At 44.2% G+C, this 15,117-nt stretch overlaps 1 protein-coding gene across 3 annotated transcripts in view; it reads left to right on the top strand.

Moving 5' to 3' along the window:
- The window catches only part of STAG2 (STAG2 cohesin complex component), a 116,876-nt gene that overhangs the window by 52,320 nt on the left and 49,439 nt on the right, over positions 1 to 15,117 (top strand). For all 3 annotated transcript variants that reach the window (XM_059732828.1, XM_059732829.1, XM_059732830.1), the window contains exons 2-4: positions 3,028 to 3,175; positions 8,872 to 8,950; positions 10,422 to 10,583. In XM_059732828.1, coding sequence (XP_059588811.1) covers positions 3,132 to 3,175; positions 8,872 to 8,950; positions 10,422 to 10,583 — 285 coding nt within the window. In that variant the 5' untranslated portion in view covers positions 3,028 to 3,131. The remainder of the gene's footprint in view (positions 1 to 3,027; positions 3,176 to 8,871; positions 8,951 to 10,421; positions 10,584 to 15,117) is intronic.

Raw genomic sequence — 15,117 nt, 5'->3', positions numbered from 1 at the left:
TGTTTTGTTCAGCTGCAGGAAGGAGTGGGATACCTGCTCTAAATATTCTGCTCAATGGGGAAGTCTTCTTATTCTACTGTTGTTGCTTCTCTTGATATTTTCTATAACCTAATTTTTCTTTGTAAGCTCCTTTTCTTCATTTTACTTTGCAGATTTATTGCTGATGTATCTTCAGGTCTGTGACCCTGCCCCCAGTTTCTTTTATCTCTGCCTTGTTTTGTATCAAACTGGGTCTGTCTATAAAGGATTTTAGAGCTTTGATTTCTGAGATGAACTTGCCAAAGTTCTCTCTGGTCAAAGGGGCTTGTTTTGTTGGTCTCCTCTGTGCTGCCTCTTCTGTTTTCCCCATGCAGCAGTAGCAACCTCTGATTCTGCAGACCCTGTGAGCTGTTTTGAATGAAGATCTTCCAGCGAGTTTCTTCTGGGGAGTTAGGTTTTCAGATTGATCCCCTTATGGTGGGGTACACGTCATACAAACAGAGGAATTGGGGTTTTTTAGCAGTTGGGGGGGGGACGGGGATCAGTGCTGTTTGTGGATTTTGCCATCTCTGCCATGGCGGTCTAGCTTCAGGCAGCCATCTGCTCCAGACGTGTAATACGATCCCCACAGGCATCTCGTTTTAATTGAGGACTGCTTTAATTTCAGAGCATTGGGTGCACCAGCTGTATAATTTAAACTTGGTGATAAAGATAATTTTTAAGCAATTGATGCCTCTTCTTACTATTCTAAAAATGTTTTGGTGATTGTCTGAAACCATTTTCTTGGAAATATTTTTACACCAATTCTGATAGTGAGGTAGTTTAAAGGACTGTCCTTGCTTTGATGCTCTGAGGCTTTGAACAAATAACTTTTCTCTAATTTAGGGAGCAGATGTGTATATGAATTACATATAAAGGGGTTTTAAAAGAAGTCATAATTGCAGATGGACATGAGGAACCCTAATTTCCTATAATAGGGTTGGTGGGGTGGGTGTGTTTCCAATTTTTTTTTTTTTTTTAGTAAAATGAAAATAACAGATCCATGGATAAGAGCTGTATTGAGCCCTGCATGTCGTTGGCTATGTCAAAATTAGGGCTGGGTAGTGTGTTTTGACAATTTTTCCTGTTGAATAGCAGGATTAAAAAGGACTGGGGGAGCGTGAGAGAGGTTGTTGCTTGCTTGTTTTTGAGTGAGAGCTTTTAGTTTCGTGCATATTATCTGCTGGGGCAGTCAGCTGCTCACTGCCATGACCAGCAGCTACTTGCTTTTTTACAGTTTGGCAGTTTCTTTTATTTTGACCATCCTGCTCCTGAGAAGCCTTTTCTGTTGACAGTTTAATTGCAACTTCTGATATTTTCCTGTGGGGAAAACAAGTCCACAGTTCTGGAACAACAAAAACAGAAACCTTTCATTTGAAAAATTCCTGTTCAACTTTTAGTTAGACTTCTTGTAACCAAAACACAGGCCTCTGCCACTTCCCAAGTGCAGTACCTGGTAGTGGTAACAGAAAGAGAATGAAATTAAGGGGTGGGGGGGAGTCTTGGGTTTTTTTCCCAGTAGATTTTACAGGTGTTGGCTAAACATCAAGCTAATGTTAAATCTATATTTTCTTGGTCCTATTCCAGATTGTGTGTGGGAGTACTTTTTAGTGGTTACAGACTTTTCAGCATTTGTTTCCGTCCTGCTCTTTTCTTTCCCTGTTTCCCTCAATTCCTGTCATGCCTCTGCACTCAACTTCATTTCAGTCTTTTTCCATACTCGGAGCACACGGGGAACATTGGCAGCACAGGAGAGGCGGTTTCTCTCCTCCATTTCCTGTGCTTGAAGCACCAATGGCTTCGGGTAGCCAGAAGGAGCAATTGCAAGAAAAATCCTGCTCTGCCCTCTGCAGGACTGAAATTATGCGTGCTCAGTTTAGACAAAGTCTTTGCAATGTATAGCTGCCAAACTCTAGCCTCTACTGAGCATATCCAAATAGTAGTTCCTTGTAGATTTTTGGTTCCTGTTCCATAACTATAGTCATTACTGTGCACTCTGTTCTGTTACATGGCAGTTGTTTTAATTGTCCACTGACTTGCCCTGTTAGGACACTGGATGGGCCACTAAACTGCTGTAGCAATTCCTGTTACTTCTTTGTCGAAAATGGGACAATCTCACTAGTCTTCAAGGTAGATAATAAGTTAATGCTTGTTAAAGTACCCTAAATAATAAAGTTGATAAACTCACATACTAACCACATTGAAGGTCAGAAAAAGGTGGTGAAAAGAACCAGTATCACTCTCAGCCCCTCTTTATGGAGGTACTCAAAAAAGTTAAGGTGAATCAGAGGTGTAAAGTTGATAAACACTACATTTAAAGTGTATTAAACCAGTGTGAAATCACATTTGTACTTTTGTCTTGGCTTTCTCAGGGCTCTGTGCTCAACACTGTTTACTGCCCCCTAGTCCAGAGAAGATATTGAGCCTTTTTCTTAAGTTATTCTCTTCTAATGTGACCTAGACCTGAGGTATCAAACTCATCTGGCTGTGTGGGCTGGATTGGGCTCAAAGATTGGCACTGCATGCTGGAGTCGATACGTGTTCCAGGCTGCTTCCCCATGCCTGGAGCTGGTGTGTGAGCCCAATCCAGACTGGCCGCGTCTCAAGCGTGTGCATGCCATATGCAGTACATGGGCCCAGTCCAAGACCCATAGGCAGCACTGCGTTCCATGGGCTGCATTCAGCCTCTGGGCCGTATCATTGACACCCCAGACCTAGACTAATGGCATATATTCAACACTTACCATTTGTTCTTTGAAAAATGCTTTAATAGGTACTATTTATCTGTACACATTTTTATTATTACGAAGGGGCTGCAGGAGCCTGAGGAGAATATTGGCGGGGGGAGTAGTAGATATGCAGATTTGTATTAAAAAGGAGAAAAAAAACTTCTGATTAAAGGATGATATATAGGGTGTTACACAAACATTTTGAACCTTATTTTTTAGGTTCTGTTTTCTTTAAAAAATTAGGATTAATATCTGTCTGTATGTTTGTTTTTTTTAATAGGAATTGTCTAGAGCAAAAGGAAGAAAAGCAAGTAAGCTTGCATATTACGGACTGGTTTCTGAACATATTTCTAATACAGTGGGGTTACAGAAGATGATAAAGAAATGATAGCAGCTCCAGAAATACCAACTGATTTTACTCTCCTTCAGTAAGTAATTTAAATTACAGTATTTACATTTTAAAGAGACATGCACATTTTTGTAATGGTAATTACAGTGTGTACAGTTGCTTTTATAATTGTTAAAAATGGCACATTTTGTGCAACGATAGCAAGGTTATTCTATCAAAGAACTATGGCAATGTAAAATGTGAAGTGTTTCTTGAATAATGTCTTCAGTATCCAAGGTAATTTAAAATAGCTCTTTTACAAGTGACTTTTTTTAACCCTAGAATAGATTTTTAGAATCTTTTTAGTAGAACTTTTTTTCCTAGGAAAAGCCATATAGCTATGATCCTGAAATGGTTTCCCTTAGAACAATATATCTTTCTGACAATATATCTTATAACTTGCCCTTTGAATTAAAAGCATTTTGGTCAGGAATACTTTTAATGTCAAATTGTATTCCTTCTGTTTGGGGAATTGGGGGCTTGGTCTTAACAAGCAGACAGAGTTACTTAATCCTTGTGTCAAGTGCTGATAAAGTCTTAAGATGGGAGAAATTCAGTTATAATGCGTGCATAATAATTCTGCTAGTCATATATTATTTTGAGAACAGACAAAATGTGATTTTATTTTATTTTATTTTTTTAAGAAAGGCATGAATAGATGGACATGGGGGAGGCAGGGTGAAAATGTACTTCTACATTGATCAACCCTTTAAAGACTTCTTCAAAATAAAATACATGAATCCATTTGTCTAGTTCACTTTATTTAAAAAAAAAATAGCCATGACTTCAGGTAAATACACCTGAGTTTTGAAACTGCTTGTAAATACTCCTATATAAATGATTTTTTTCAGATTTGTTGAAAACATTATACAAAGTAGGGATTGGGAAAACTTGAACACAAGTATAGTTGGTAATGCTTAAGATTTTCTTTAAGTAGAGCCAAATGGTAATCTGTACAGCTGGCTTTGGATTTACATGCTTTTGCCAATACTGCAGCTAAGGGACCATCAGCCCCCCCCCACTGAGGAGGGGTGTATGCAACAATAGCTGTTGCTGGCAACCCGAAGGTGAGTCTTTTAGTCTGAGAAGCCCCATGGGCTAGATGACCTGCTTGCTTGTGTCGGATATGACAGGCACAATAGTTGACACCCCTGATTTTAGGCATGTGTGAAGGGATCAGTAAGATTATCAAGTACTAAGGAAATTTAACAGTTGTGGGGGAAGGGGGGTTTAGGCTTTATTTAAAGGGAACAATTGACATATTTAACTTCATTTGGTTTTAAACTGGTATGAGTGTGTTTAGACAGTCTTTATTTCAGTTTAAGCATGACATGTTTCAATTTAACAAACTAATTCCTAATTAAAGGTGACCTGAAATAAACACTGGTTAAACCAGTTAAAATGACAGAGGCCAACTTTTTGGTTGATAGATTAAGCCCCACAGCTGCCTTGAGGGTCACTCTGAGTCCCTTTTTCTGCCGGGTCTGTTCTGCATAATGGTCCTTTTCTAGACTGCTGCTCTGCTGCCTGCCTTCTCGTTCATCTGCTGCATGCCACTTGTGGAATGTGTGCCACAGGTTGGGCACCTCTGAGGCCACAGCCTTTTATGTTGGTTTAAATCCCTTCACGCTAAACTTTATAATTTATGATGTTTTCAGATGCGTAGAATTTGCATTGTGCTAACACATGAAATACCTGACATGCTTTGGAAAGAAAAATAGTTTAGAGTTAATCAATACAGGCTCTTTTAGGCTGCTTACAGACATTCAAAAACTCCAAGCCTGAATTGATTCAGTCTTTGCAGGTTAGTCTAATCTGCGTAGATTGAACCAGTAAGCAAGTGAATAGACACTCACTTTTGATTCTGGAAATGCAGCCACATGCCTGCAGTGGCTCACACTAGAAGCCTGGAGGGTGTTAGACTGAGTCCTCCCTTCCCTTCAGACTGGAGGGAAGCTGAACTGAGGGGAGTGGGGGACGTGACCAGGCCCTGGTAGGCTGAGTATGACTGGGAAAGAGTTTTAAACCGCCACCTTGGCCTGCAGGGATCCCAGCCTGGCCCAGAACCCCCAGAGCCTCCCTCCCAGCCAAGATGCAATCCCTCTGCACCTTCCCAGCTGCTGGGGCTAAGGTTTCACTTGGGAAGAGTGATGCCTGGGCTGGCCCTGGCCCCAGCCCCCACAGTGGAACACAGGGCAGGCTCACTTCCTCAGCCCCAAGTGCTATTACCTGTATCTTCTGGGCTGCCAGATGCACACTGCTGACTCTTCCCCTACCCAGCATAAGTGGAGCAGTACATCCCCTTGTACTAGGCACAGGGCTCTAAGTGCCCTTACAGCTTCCCTGCCACCACTGTCGGGGGGCCTGCCCTGGCCATACTGGTAGGTGCCACCTGTCCCACCAAACTGCGGTCGTCTGTTGGGGCAGGTGGTGGGGAAGCCATGGGTAGCGCCCCCCAACCTGGTGCATGCTACGTGGGGCTATTCTGCACCTATGGCTTCCCCATCACCCCCGGTTTGTACCTGCAGTCAACTGCAGATCAGTGACATGGGCGGCACCTACCAATATGGCCAGGGCAAGCCCACCTGATGGCAGTGGTAGCAGAGAAGCCATGGGGGTAGAGCCTTGCACTTGGTACACAGAGCAGTGCTGCGTTGCTGTTGTTGGGTAGGGGAAGAGTCAGCAGTGCATGTCCAGCTCATTGGCCCAGGGGATGCAGGTAATAGTGAGTCCACACCGTGCATGCTGCTGAGGGGGCTGGGGCTGGCCCAGGCGCCATTCTCAAGTCGGTAGAAAGGGCTACTGGGCAGGAGCTGCTCCCTCAGTTGCATACTTGGGTCAGCTCTGCCCTAGGCTAGTGCCAACACTGGAGCCCCTTCCCCATCCCCTCTCTCCCTTCTCCTCCCCCCCCCTCCCCCCCCCCCAATCCCCGCAGCCTCTTCTCAGCAGGACTCACATCCAGAATGGAACTGCCGTGATTCTTCTGTGCATGTCCCCACATGGGCCTGGGGCTGGTTGCTGTCCCCTCTCTTCCCTGATCTGGCCTTTGCTCCTTGGCTGCCCCAAGTGAAACCTCGGCCCCGGAGGCTGGGAAGGTGCAACGGAATCACAACTTGGCTGGGAGAGGGCCTCTGGGGGTCCCTGGCCATGCTGATCCACTAGCAAAAGTGGGGAAGAGCCTGGCTGAGGTCCATGTCGGTGGGACGCGGCGGGGGGGGGGGTGGAAATTAAACCTCTCTCCCCTGTTGAGGCTGCTTCTGGCCATGTCCCCACAGCTCCAGCGGTGAGGGGGTGGGGAATGGAATGGCTGGCAGGGGCTGTTCCACTCTGGTCAGGCCCACCCAGGCTGGGGTCCCCTGTGGGGGGAGAGCAGAGAGCATAAACCCCCTCCCTGCCCCCCTTGCTTCAGGGGGCCATGGTTGGTCAGCATCTGGCCACGCCTCCGCTCCTGCTCTGGCTAGAGAGCAGAGGGGCGGCTCCAGCCCTGCTCTCTGAGGCAGATGCCACAGCCCAGCCTAGAGCTGAAAAGCATGTTGGGATGCTGGGGGACTCTGATTTAACCTAAACCAGGAAGGGGTCTGGGACAGAAGTTCCATAAACCGGTTTGACCTCAATTATTTAAGAATGTTACTACATTCAACCAGGTTTATCTTAAACCAGTTTCAGCCATTTTGAAGCTCCTTTATGTGCACTGAACTTATGTTCTGGTACAGGTTTAAACCAGTTTCTGATCACTTAAACCATTTTATGTGTAACTTCTGTCTCTAGGCATAAGGGTTAGGACTGATTTCAATCTATCTGAATCTTTTAGATAGTAGAGGTGCACCAATATATTGGTCCATATCATATCAGCACTGATGAAAGGAAACTTGATGTTATTAGCAATCGGCTTTTTTTGGCTGGTATAGCCGATTTTAATGTCATTGATAAATGCCGCACGCACGCACACAGCTGCAGCATGCATGTGGCCAGGAATGCAGCTCAGCGGCTTGGAGGGCAGCATCTGGCCAGTAAGTCTGTGGGGGGGAGGGAAATGTGTGGAGGGGCAGATTGAGGCCCCCAGGGTGAGGGAGGAAGCTGAGCAGGGGCAGGCAGCCTCTTCCCGTGGGCGGCTCATCCAGGGGCAGGGAGGGCGGGTCCTGCTGCTGTGTGCACCCCCAGGGGAGGCATGGGGAGCATGTTCCCTCTGGATGTATGTGTCGGGTGAGGGTAGGCTGCGGTGGTGGAGCTGTGCTGTGACTGAGTTCAGGGTGGGCAGGATTGGGGTGGGTGGCAGCAGTGCTGGTAGGAGGACTGCCTGGGGAGGGGGGCTAATTTTGGGAAGACTCTAGCCCCCCTCCCAGTGCTGCTGCATGCCTCAAGCACAGCCCCAGGGCGTCCGCCCGCCCCCCCCCTGGAAGAGGCTGGCACAGCTCCTGAGCCTGCAGCCCACCCTCGCCCTACACATAAATCCAGGGGGCACATGCCGCTCCTGTAAGTGTGTGCAGTAACTGGAGCTGCTCTGTCCCTGGGACGAGCCTCCCATGGCTCTGTCCTGCCCTGCCCTGCCCTGCCCTGCCCCAGCCCCACTCCCACCCTCACTGTGGGGGCCTTGATCTGTGCCCCCCGCACCCATAACCCCACACAGATTTATCAGCTGGACGCTGGTCTCTTAAGATGCTGGGCTTCATATCAGCAATTGGATAGGTATCAGCCAATTATAGCTGGTTAATAATTGATTGGTATCAGCCAAAAAAAGTCTTTATTGGTGCACCCCTACTAGATAGATTTTCAAAAACAGGAATGACAAAATGATGATAGTTCTAAGACTTTAATGATTTTTTTTTTTAAGCGTGATCAGGGCTTCAATTTTCTGGCTTTATTAGTACCACGTGAAGAAGCAAATGTGGAAAAACTTTCAGTTTAAATCGCCTTTTCAGATGATTGCTTAGAGCAAGAGTCAGGATACATAAATTACAAGGTCAGTGACAGTACTGACTTGGATATATTACATCATCTCTATGTATGAAAACATGCACGTAATAGTGTTCCAAATTTTGTACTTAACAAGGACTGTAAACATACTATATATGTGAAACTTGGTGAAGTTAATAATGCCATAGGGGTAGTTTACTCTCTTCCCCCCCCCCCCCCCCCGACTCCTTAAGTACGTACAAAGCTCTTTGTTAAAATAAAAGTTTAGAGAATTCTAACTGGTATTTTATGATTCTAGCTTGAATTTATCTTCTAAGGTAAATGGCTTTTGAATCACTGTATTCACACATCTCTTAATATAAATAGAACTCTTGTTGATGCATACACATATTTCATGAACTTACCAAGAGAACAGGCCTCTTGGTTTTTGAGGCTGAGGGAATCTTTTACTTTTTAGGCAAGCGTTGCAGATGGTAAAATATGGAATGTTGTTTGATAACTGAAGTATACATGCAAAACATCAATAAACATTCATGTTCTGTGAAGAATCTAGTAAACTCCTGTTTCACCGGTTGTTTTCTTACTCATCTTTTTCTCTTTCATCAAAGCAAGAAATCGAACATTTTGTTCGGTTAATAATGCAGAAAAACAAAAATTATATATTTATTCATCTACCTCTGAGTGTTTAAAATGAAAGGCCACATTTAAATACTTGTTCAAGTGGAGTTGATATGGTATCTTTATTGAAGATACAATTTTAGCTCTGCTATTTATATTGCTGGCTTCCAAGGAATTATGTAACCATGTGCTTTGTCTTTTCAGGGAGTCTGAAACACACTTTTCTTCTGATACAGACTTTGAAGATATTGAAGGAAAAAATCAAAAACAAGGCAAAGGAAAAGTACGTTTAGTTAATCCGGGATAATGCTTTTTTGCTGATGGAAATGAACAAGCACTTGTTTTGGTGCTTGTTAGTTTTCTGTATCATAGTGGGGAAAATTGGCTTGTGAATAACTCATACCTTTTTAAAACATCTCAAATGAAGAGAGTTCATATTCCTACTTGTATTTAAGTACAGAGGAATATATTTGCCTTTTAAATGCATGTTACTAAGGCAGTGGTTCTCACCTGGAGTGCCAGGCACGTTGGAACTAACCCAGGTAGAACTGGACCGTAGTATGCCTCCGTTTTCATGCCTCCTTATGACTTGTTGGAGTCGAACCAGGAAGACTCAGCAGGGGTGACTACCTGCCTGTACAATGTAATGCCAACAGGTGCGCCTTTCTGTAATAGCTGCTTCTCAGTTCGGCTCCAGAGTGCCTTCTGAAAACAGATGCAAGGGACACTTCCACCTGTCTCGCGTGCTTATTTTTGGGAGATGCCATGCAGGGTTGCCTTGAGGAAGGAGGCAGCAAGACCACATGTTCCTGTCACAGCCACTTCCCCATCTGACTCTGCAGGAGTTGTGCAGTGAAGTTTGACCTGGCTGTGGTGGCAGTGGGATGATTGCAGTATGACCCTATCAATTGTTTACGTATTAATAATATCATTATAATGTGTATATTGTGCATAATATATTTAAATTCAGATTTTTTAATAGAGTGCTGCTACATTTTGAGAAGTTTTGGAGGGGTACTTTGAGTCTAAAAAAGTTGAGAACCACTATAGTAAGGTATTGTCAAAAAGAAGCTTTAATTGTTCTTTTACTTCATTCCACTGAAATGGTATCTAAGCTTAGATTACATGCTGATTTTGTTTATTGGTCAATATAATTTTGGTGCTCTTCATGTTAGAAGTACTTACAAATAACGAAACTCAGCGAAGACTTTTTAAAACTTCCAATAAAATTTCTAGCTGAGGATTCCTTTGTCCTAGCAAACAAAGATAATTAAAAATAAAGCTAACCTAATATTTTATTATTATAACAATTGGTACTTTTCCCCCTAACAAGTTTATTTTATCTGTGTACTCCTCTTATCTGAACTTTTTTCAAAACTACTACAGTAAGTACTCCCTGTATATCTGAATTACCTGACAGACACTCAGGAGAGGAATGTCCGTTTTGGAGTATATTGTAAGAGGATTTCAGAAGCTGTTCTACTCATTTACCCAGATTTTTTTAGCAAGTGGAAAGCAGTTTAATAAAGTTGTTCTCACTAAGTACAAATATTATATTGCTGACATTTTAAAAATAAGTCTGTGTATGACTACTTTCAGGTTAGATCCCATTTTCAAATAAAAGAAGTCATAATAACTCGACTCTTTAGAAATCATTGTTTACATAATAAGGAAGTCTTAGAGTTATTTGCATCATTATTAGTTTCCATAGGGTGATAACTTGACAATAATTTAAATCTCACTTTTGTTTGCAGACTTGTAAAAAGGGAAAAAAAGGCCCAGGGGAAAAGGGGAAAGGTGGAAACGGAGGAGGGAAGCCTGGTGGTCCAAATCGGATGAATGGGCATCACCAACAGAATGGTGTGGAAAACATGATGCTGTTTGAAGTAGTTAAAATGGGCAAGAGTGCTATGCAGGTAAGAGCTGCGTCTCTGTGGGACTTGAAAGGATTTTAAATTTAAATTTATGCCAGAATTGATTCTTTGCAAAAATAATAATAGTAATAAAATCAAAGCAGACTTTTGTGCAGTCTTTAATACATTTTAATGACAGGCATTTAAAAAGTCCTATGATTGCTTAAACCCAGATTTTGCAACGTAAAGAATATAAAGTGAAACTGACCGTTTCATTGTCAGCAAGAATATAGGAAGTAAAAAGGGTGTAAATAATGACAATAAAAATGACAATCACTTTTATAATGTAAGGGGTTACATTATTAACCTTCCTGAGGACGTGTTGGTTTGCACCTTATCTTGCTAAGTAGCTTCAGATGACTAAATATTCAGACATGCATAATGTTGATAATTACCAGGATGGCTAATAATAAAACTGCAGTTTTAAATGGCTTGGCGGTTACCAGAGGTCAATAAACATTTTAAAAGGAATTAAATAATGACCAAGGGTAACTCACACATTCCTCTTTTTAAATAAGCGGAGGTAAAAAAACGGAATTACATTTCTATCATTGTTTTTGCTGTAACTTTCTAATATGCTGCCTACTGCTTAACAAAATGATCTGAGCAGGAGCTGGTTTGGATCCTGGCTAGGAAATTTCGCTCTGTGATAAGTTTCTGGAGTAGGCAGTCCTCAAGTGATCTTGTAAATACGGTTATGAGGTTTGTGCACAGAAACTTTCCAGAAGAAAAAGCTGGTTTGTTGACACCAAGACATTTCTTGGAACCATGTTGATTTTGACATATCTTCCACGGAGGAGTTTAATGGAACCCTGTCTGCCATATTTACCCCTCTGCCACCTTGGCAGAAAGACTGTTCCAGGGTTGGTGCCCTAAGATGCCAAGGCTCCCTCCTGCAAAACTTAATTGGGGGCTGCAGAGCTTGGGTTTCCAGGTAGAATTGCAATAAAAAATTGTCCAGGCAAAACTAAGTTTATTTTAGAATGTTTTGGATTTGAAGAAGGGGGGGGAGATGTTTTAATTTCTATTTTTTTCATTCTGATACAGAACACTTTTTGGAATTCCCACAGAATGAAAATTCCTATTTTTAACTAACTTGAGCACCACATTTTTTCAATAGGTAGATATAAATCCTTCAATAACCTATCTAAAGTGGTAAAATAAAAGTACATTTATTTGAAGGTTGCTGGCAGCTGTCTCTCCAGATCCCTGATGGAGAGAGCCTTGTGAAAAGAAGAGTTAAGAGTGGTTCATAGTCTTAAATTTAGTCTCCTGGAATCATGAATTACTGCTGGGAAGTCTGCCTAAAGAGGCTCCATTAATCTCTGGATGCCACTGTTTCAGTGTTACATACTCTTCCAGAGCTTTGTCCGTGAAGTGCAGGAAGGCTTCTGTTGCATAATCCCTTTTCCTCTAATTGTATGAATACATAAGACAACTGTCAGGGTGGAAAGGACCAGATACTAGGTTTAGACATCCTTTGATATTGCTATATTGGTGATGGTGGCTGTTTCAGTTTCAGGTTTTTGCTAATGTTGACCCTTTCAATAAGTAGGGTTTCTCCTCCTAATGCAGGAGGTATATGGTCCCACTAGGGGGAATGCCTTACTGGATTTGGTGTTGGCTAGGGGGAAGGACCTGGTAGGGGAGCTGCAGATTCGTGGTCACCTTGGGGACAGTGCCCACCAGTCAGTTGAATTCACCATATGGTGTAGGGTGGGTAAGATAACTAGTAGGGTGGAAGGGCTTGACTTTAGGAAGGCTAACATCAGTGTGCTTAGGAGTTTATTCAGTGACGCACTGCAGGAAAACAGCATTGGCAAGATGCGAGTCCAGGAAGGGTGGTCGTTCCTAAAGGAAGCGATCCTTTGGGTGCAGAGGGAGACTATCCCAGTATGAGGGAAAAGGGGGAAAGGAGCTAAATAACTTCCTTGGCTAAACAGGGAAATCCAGGGGAGCCTAAGAGCCAAAAAGAAGGCATATAGGCAGTGGAAGCAGGGGGAAGCTACCAAGGAGGAGTATGACTACTTGGCCTGCACTTGCAGTGAGGCAGTTAGAAAGGCCAAAGCAACTACAGAGCTGAGGCTGGCAATACAAATTAAAGACAACAAAAAGTCTTTTTTTTTTTTAAGGTATGTAGGGAGTAAAAGCAAAACACAGGACAGCATAGGACCTCTACTGAACAAGGAGGAGCAATTAGTGAAAGACAGGGGGGACAAGGCTGAGCTATTCAATCAGTTTTTTGCCCCAGTGTTCCTGAACAGGGCTCCAGATAAGTCTCCTAATGGCTTCTTAGATGGGCATCAGAGGGACACCAGCCTACCAGCTGTTGACGCTGACTTGTTGCAGAGTTATTTGGATGGCCTGGATGTGTTCAAGTCAGCAGGCCCGGATGAGCTGCATCTGAGGGTACTAAAGGAATTGGCCAGTGTTATAGCAGAACCACTGGCATGGCTGTTTGAGTGCTTGTGGCACTCAGGTCAGGTCCCAGAGGACTGAAAAAGGGCCAGTGTGGTCCCTATTTTCAAGAAGGGGGAGGAAGGAGGATCTGAGTAATTATAGGCCAGTCAGTCTCATCTCCATCCTTGGAAAGGTCTTTAAAAAGATTATGAAGAATCATATTTGTGGGAGTCCAGCGGGAAAATAATGCAGCAGGGAAACCCGCATGGATTCGTAGCAGGGAGATCTTGCCTGACCAATCTGGTTTCGTTTATGACAGGGTCACAAAATGCTTAGACGCAGGAGTAGAGGTGGATAGTGTTTTCTTGGACTTCAGCAAGGCCTTCAATACGGTATCTCATCCTATTCTCATAAATAAATTAAGAGGTTGTGACATAGATGTTTACACGGTCTGTTGTGTGACAAATTGGCTTAGTACTCGCACCCAGAGAGTGGTAGTAGATAGGTCAGTATTGACCTGGAAGGATGTGGGTAGTGGGGTTCTGCAGGGTTCGGTCCTTGGACCTGTACTCTTCAGTATCTTCATCAGTGACTTGGATGTGGGCGTGAAATGTACTCTGCCCTAAATTGTGTAGTGAAGTGACACTTCAGACAGTAGAGAATGATTGCAGGCAGATCTGGGCAGGTTAAAAGAGGTGGGCAGTACACAATAGGATGTAGTTTCAACAAGAGCAAGTGCAGAGTGCTGCACTTAGGGCGCAGAAATATCCAGCACATCTACTGGCTGGAAAGTGACCCTCTCAGGAGCACAGAAGTGGAAAGGGATCTCAGAGTCATAGTGGACTCCAAGATGAACATGAGTTGTCAGTGTGACGAAATCATCAGCAAAGCTAGCTGCACATTATCATGCATCAGCAGATGCATGACAAATAGATCCAAGGAGGTGATACCTCCCCTCTATGCAGCTTTGGTCAGACCACAGTTGGAGTACTGAGTCCAATTTTGGGCGCCATACTTCAAGCAGGATGTTGATAGACTCAAGAGGGTCTAGAGGAGGGCCACTCCTATGGTTAGGGGCTTACAGGACAAGCCCTATGAGGAGAGACTGAGGGACCGGGACCTCTTCAGCCTACGCAAGAGAAGGCTGAGAGGTGATCTTGTGACCACCTACAAATTTCATTAGGGGGACGCAGCAAGGAATCGGAGATGCTTTGTTCACCAGGGCGCCTCTTTGGGTAACAAGGAACAATGGTCACAAACTGACAGATAGCAGATTTAGGCTAGACATCAGGAAAAACTTCTTCATGGTAAGGGTGGCCAAAATTTGGAATGGGCTTCCAAGGGAGGTGGTGCTCTCCCCTACCTTGGGGGTCTTTAAGAGAAGGCTGGATAGGCATCTGACTGGGGTCATCTGACTCCAGCATTCTTTCCTGCCTAGGCAAGGGGTCGGACTCGATGATCTTTTGAGGTCCCTTCTGACTCTAGCATCTAGGAATCTATAATAAAGTATAATAGAGACTTGAACATCTTTGAGTGGGGCAAAAATGGAAAAGTTCAGAAAGCAAAGGATAGTAGGGCTGTGTGAAGCTTCAGTCCCTAATTTGATTCAGCAGAGATGTGGCCCGATTCGGTGGCCGAATCTCTGAATCCGAACCGTATCGGGGACCAAATAAAAGGTCCGAATAGATTCAAAGCTCTCTGAATCTTTGGAAAAGATTTTAGAGAGCTTTGATTCGGAAAGTCCCCAGTGGCTGCAACAGGGAGCTGCAGCCGGACTTGGAGCTGGTAAATACTAGGGGTGGGGAGGGAGGGCTGGGGGAAGGGACCATGAGGGGGACCCCTGCCAGCCCCCATCCCCTGCCTGCTCCCCCAGATCCCCCCCCAATGGCTGCCCCTCCCACCCCAGCTCCTGGTGCTTTATAGAAAAACCCCAACTCACCGGCTGCTGCTGGGTGGGGAGTGATCCCCATTGCCCCACGCTGCATGGGGGGCTCTGCCACGAGCCCCCCAGACTCCCCATAGCTGCCCCGCCTGCCACAGCTCCAGCCCTTTAAGAAAAAAACCCAAGAAAAGCCCTGGACTCACTGCTCCTGCAACGGCCTTGGGGGGGCTCATGGAGAGCCCCCCACGCAGTAGG

This window comes from Alligator mississippiensis, chromosome 8, assembly GCF_030867095.1.
Source record: "Alligator mississippiensis isolate rAllMis1 chromosome 8, rAllMis1, whole genome shotgun sequence".
Classification (NCBI taxonomy): domain Eukaryota; kingdom Metazoa; phylum Chordata; order Crocodylia; family Alligatoridae; genus Alligator; species Alligator mississippiensis.
The sequence above is the reverse complement of the archived record's forward strand: the minus strand, read 5'-3'. Positions and strand labels throughout refer to the sequence as shown.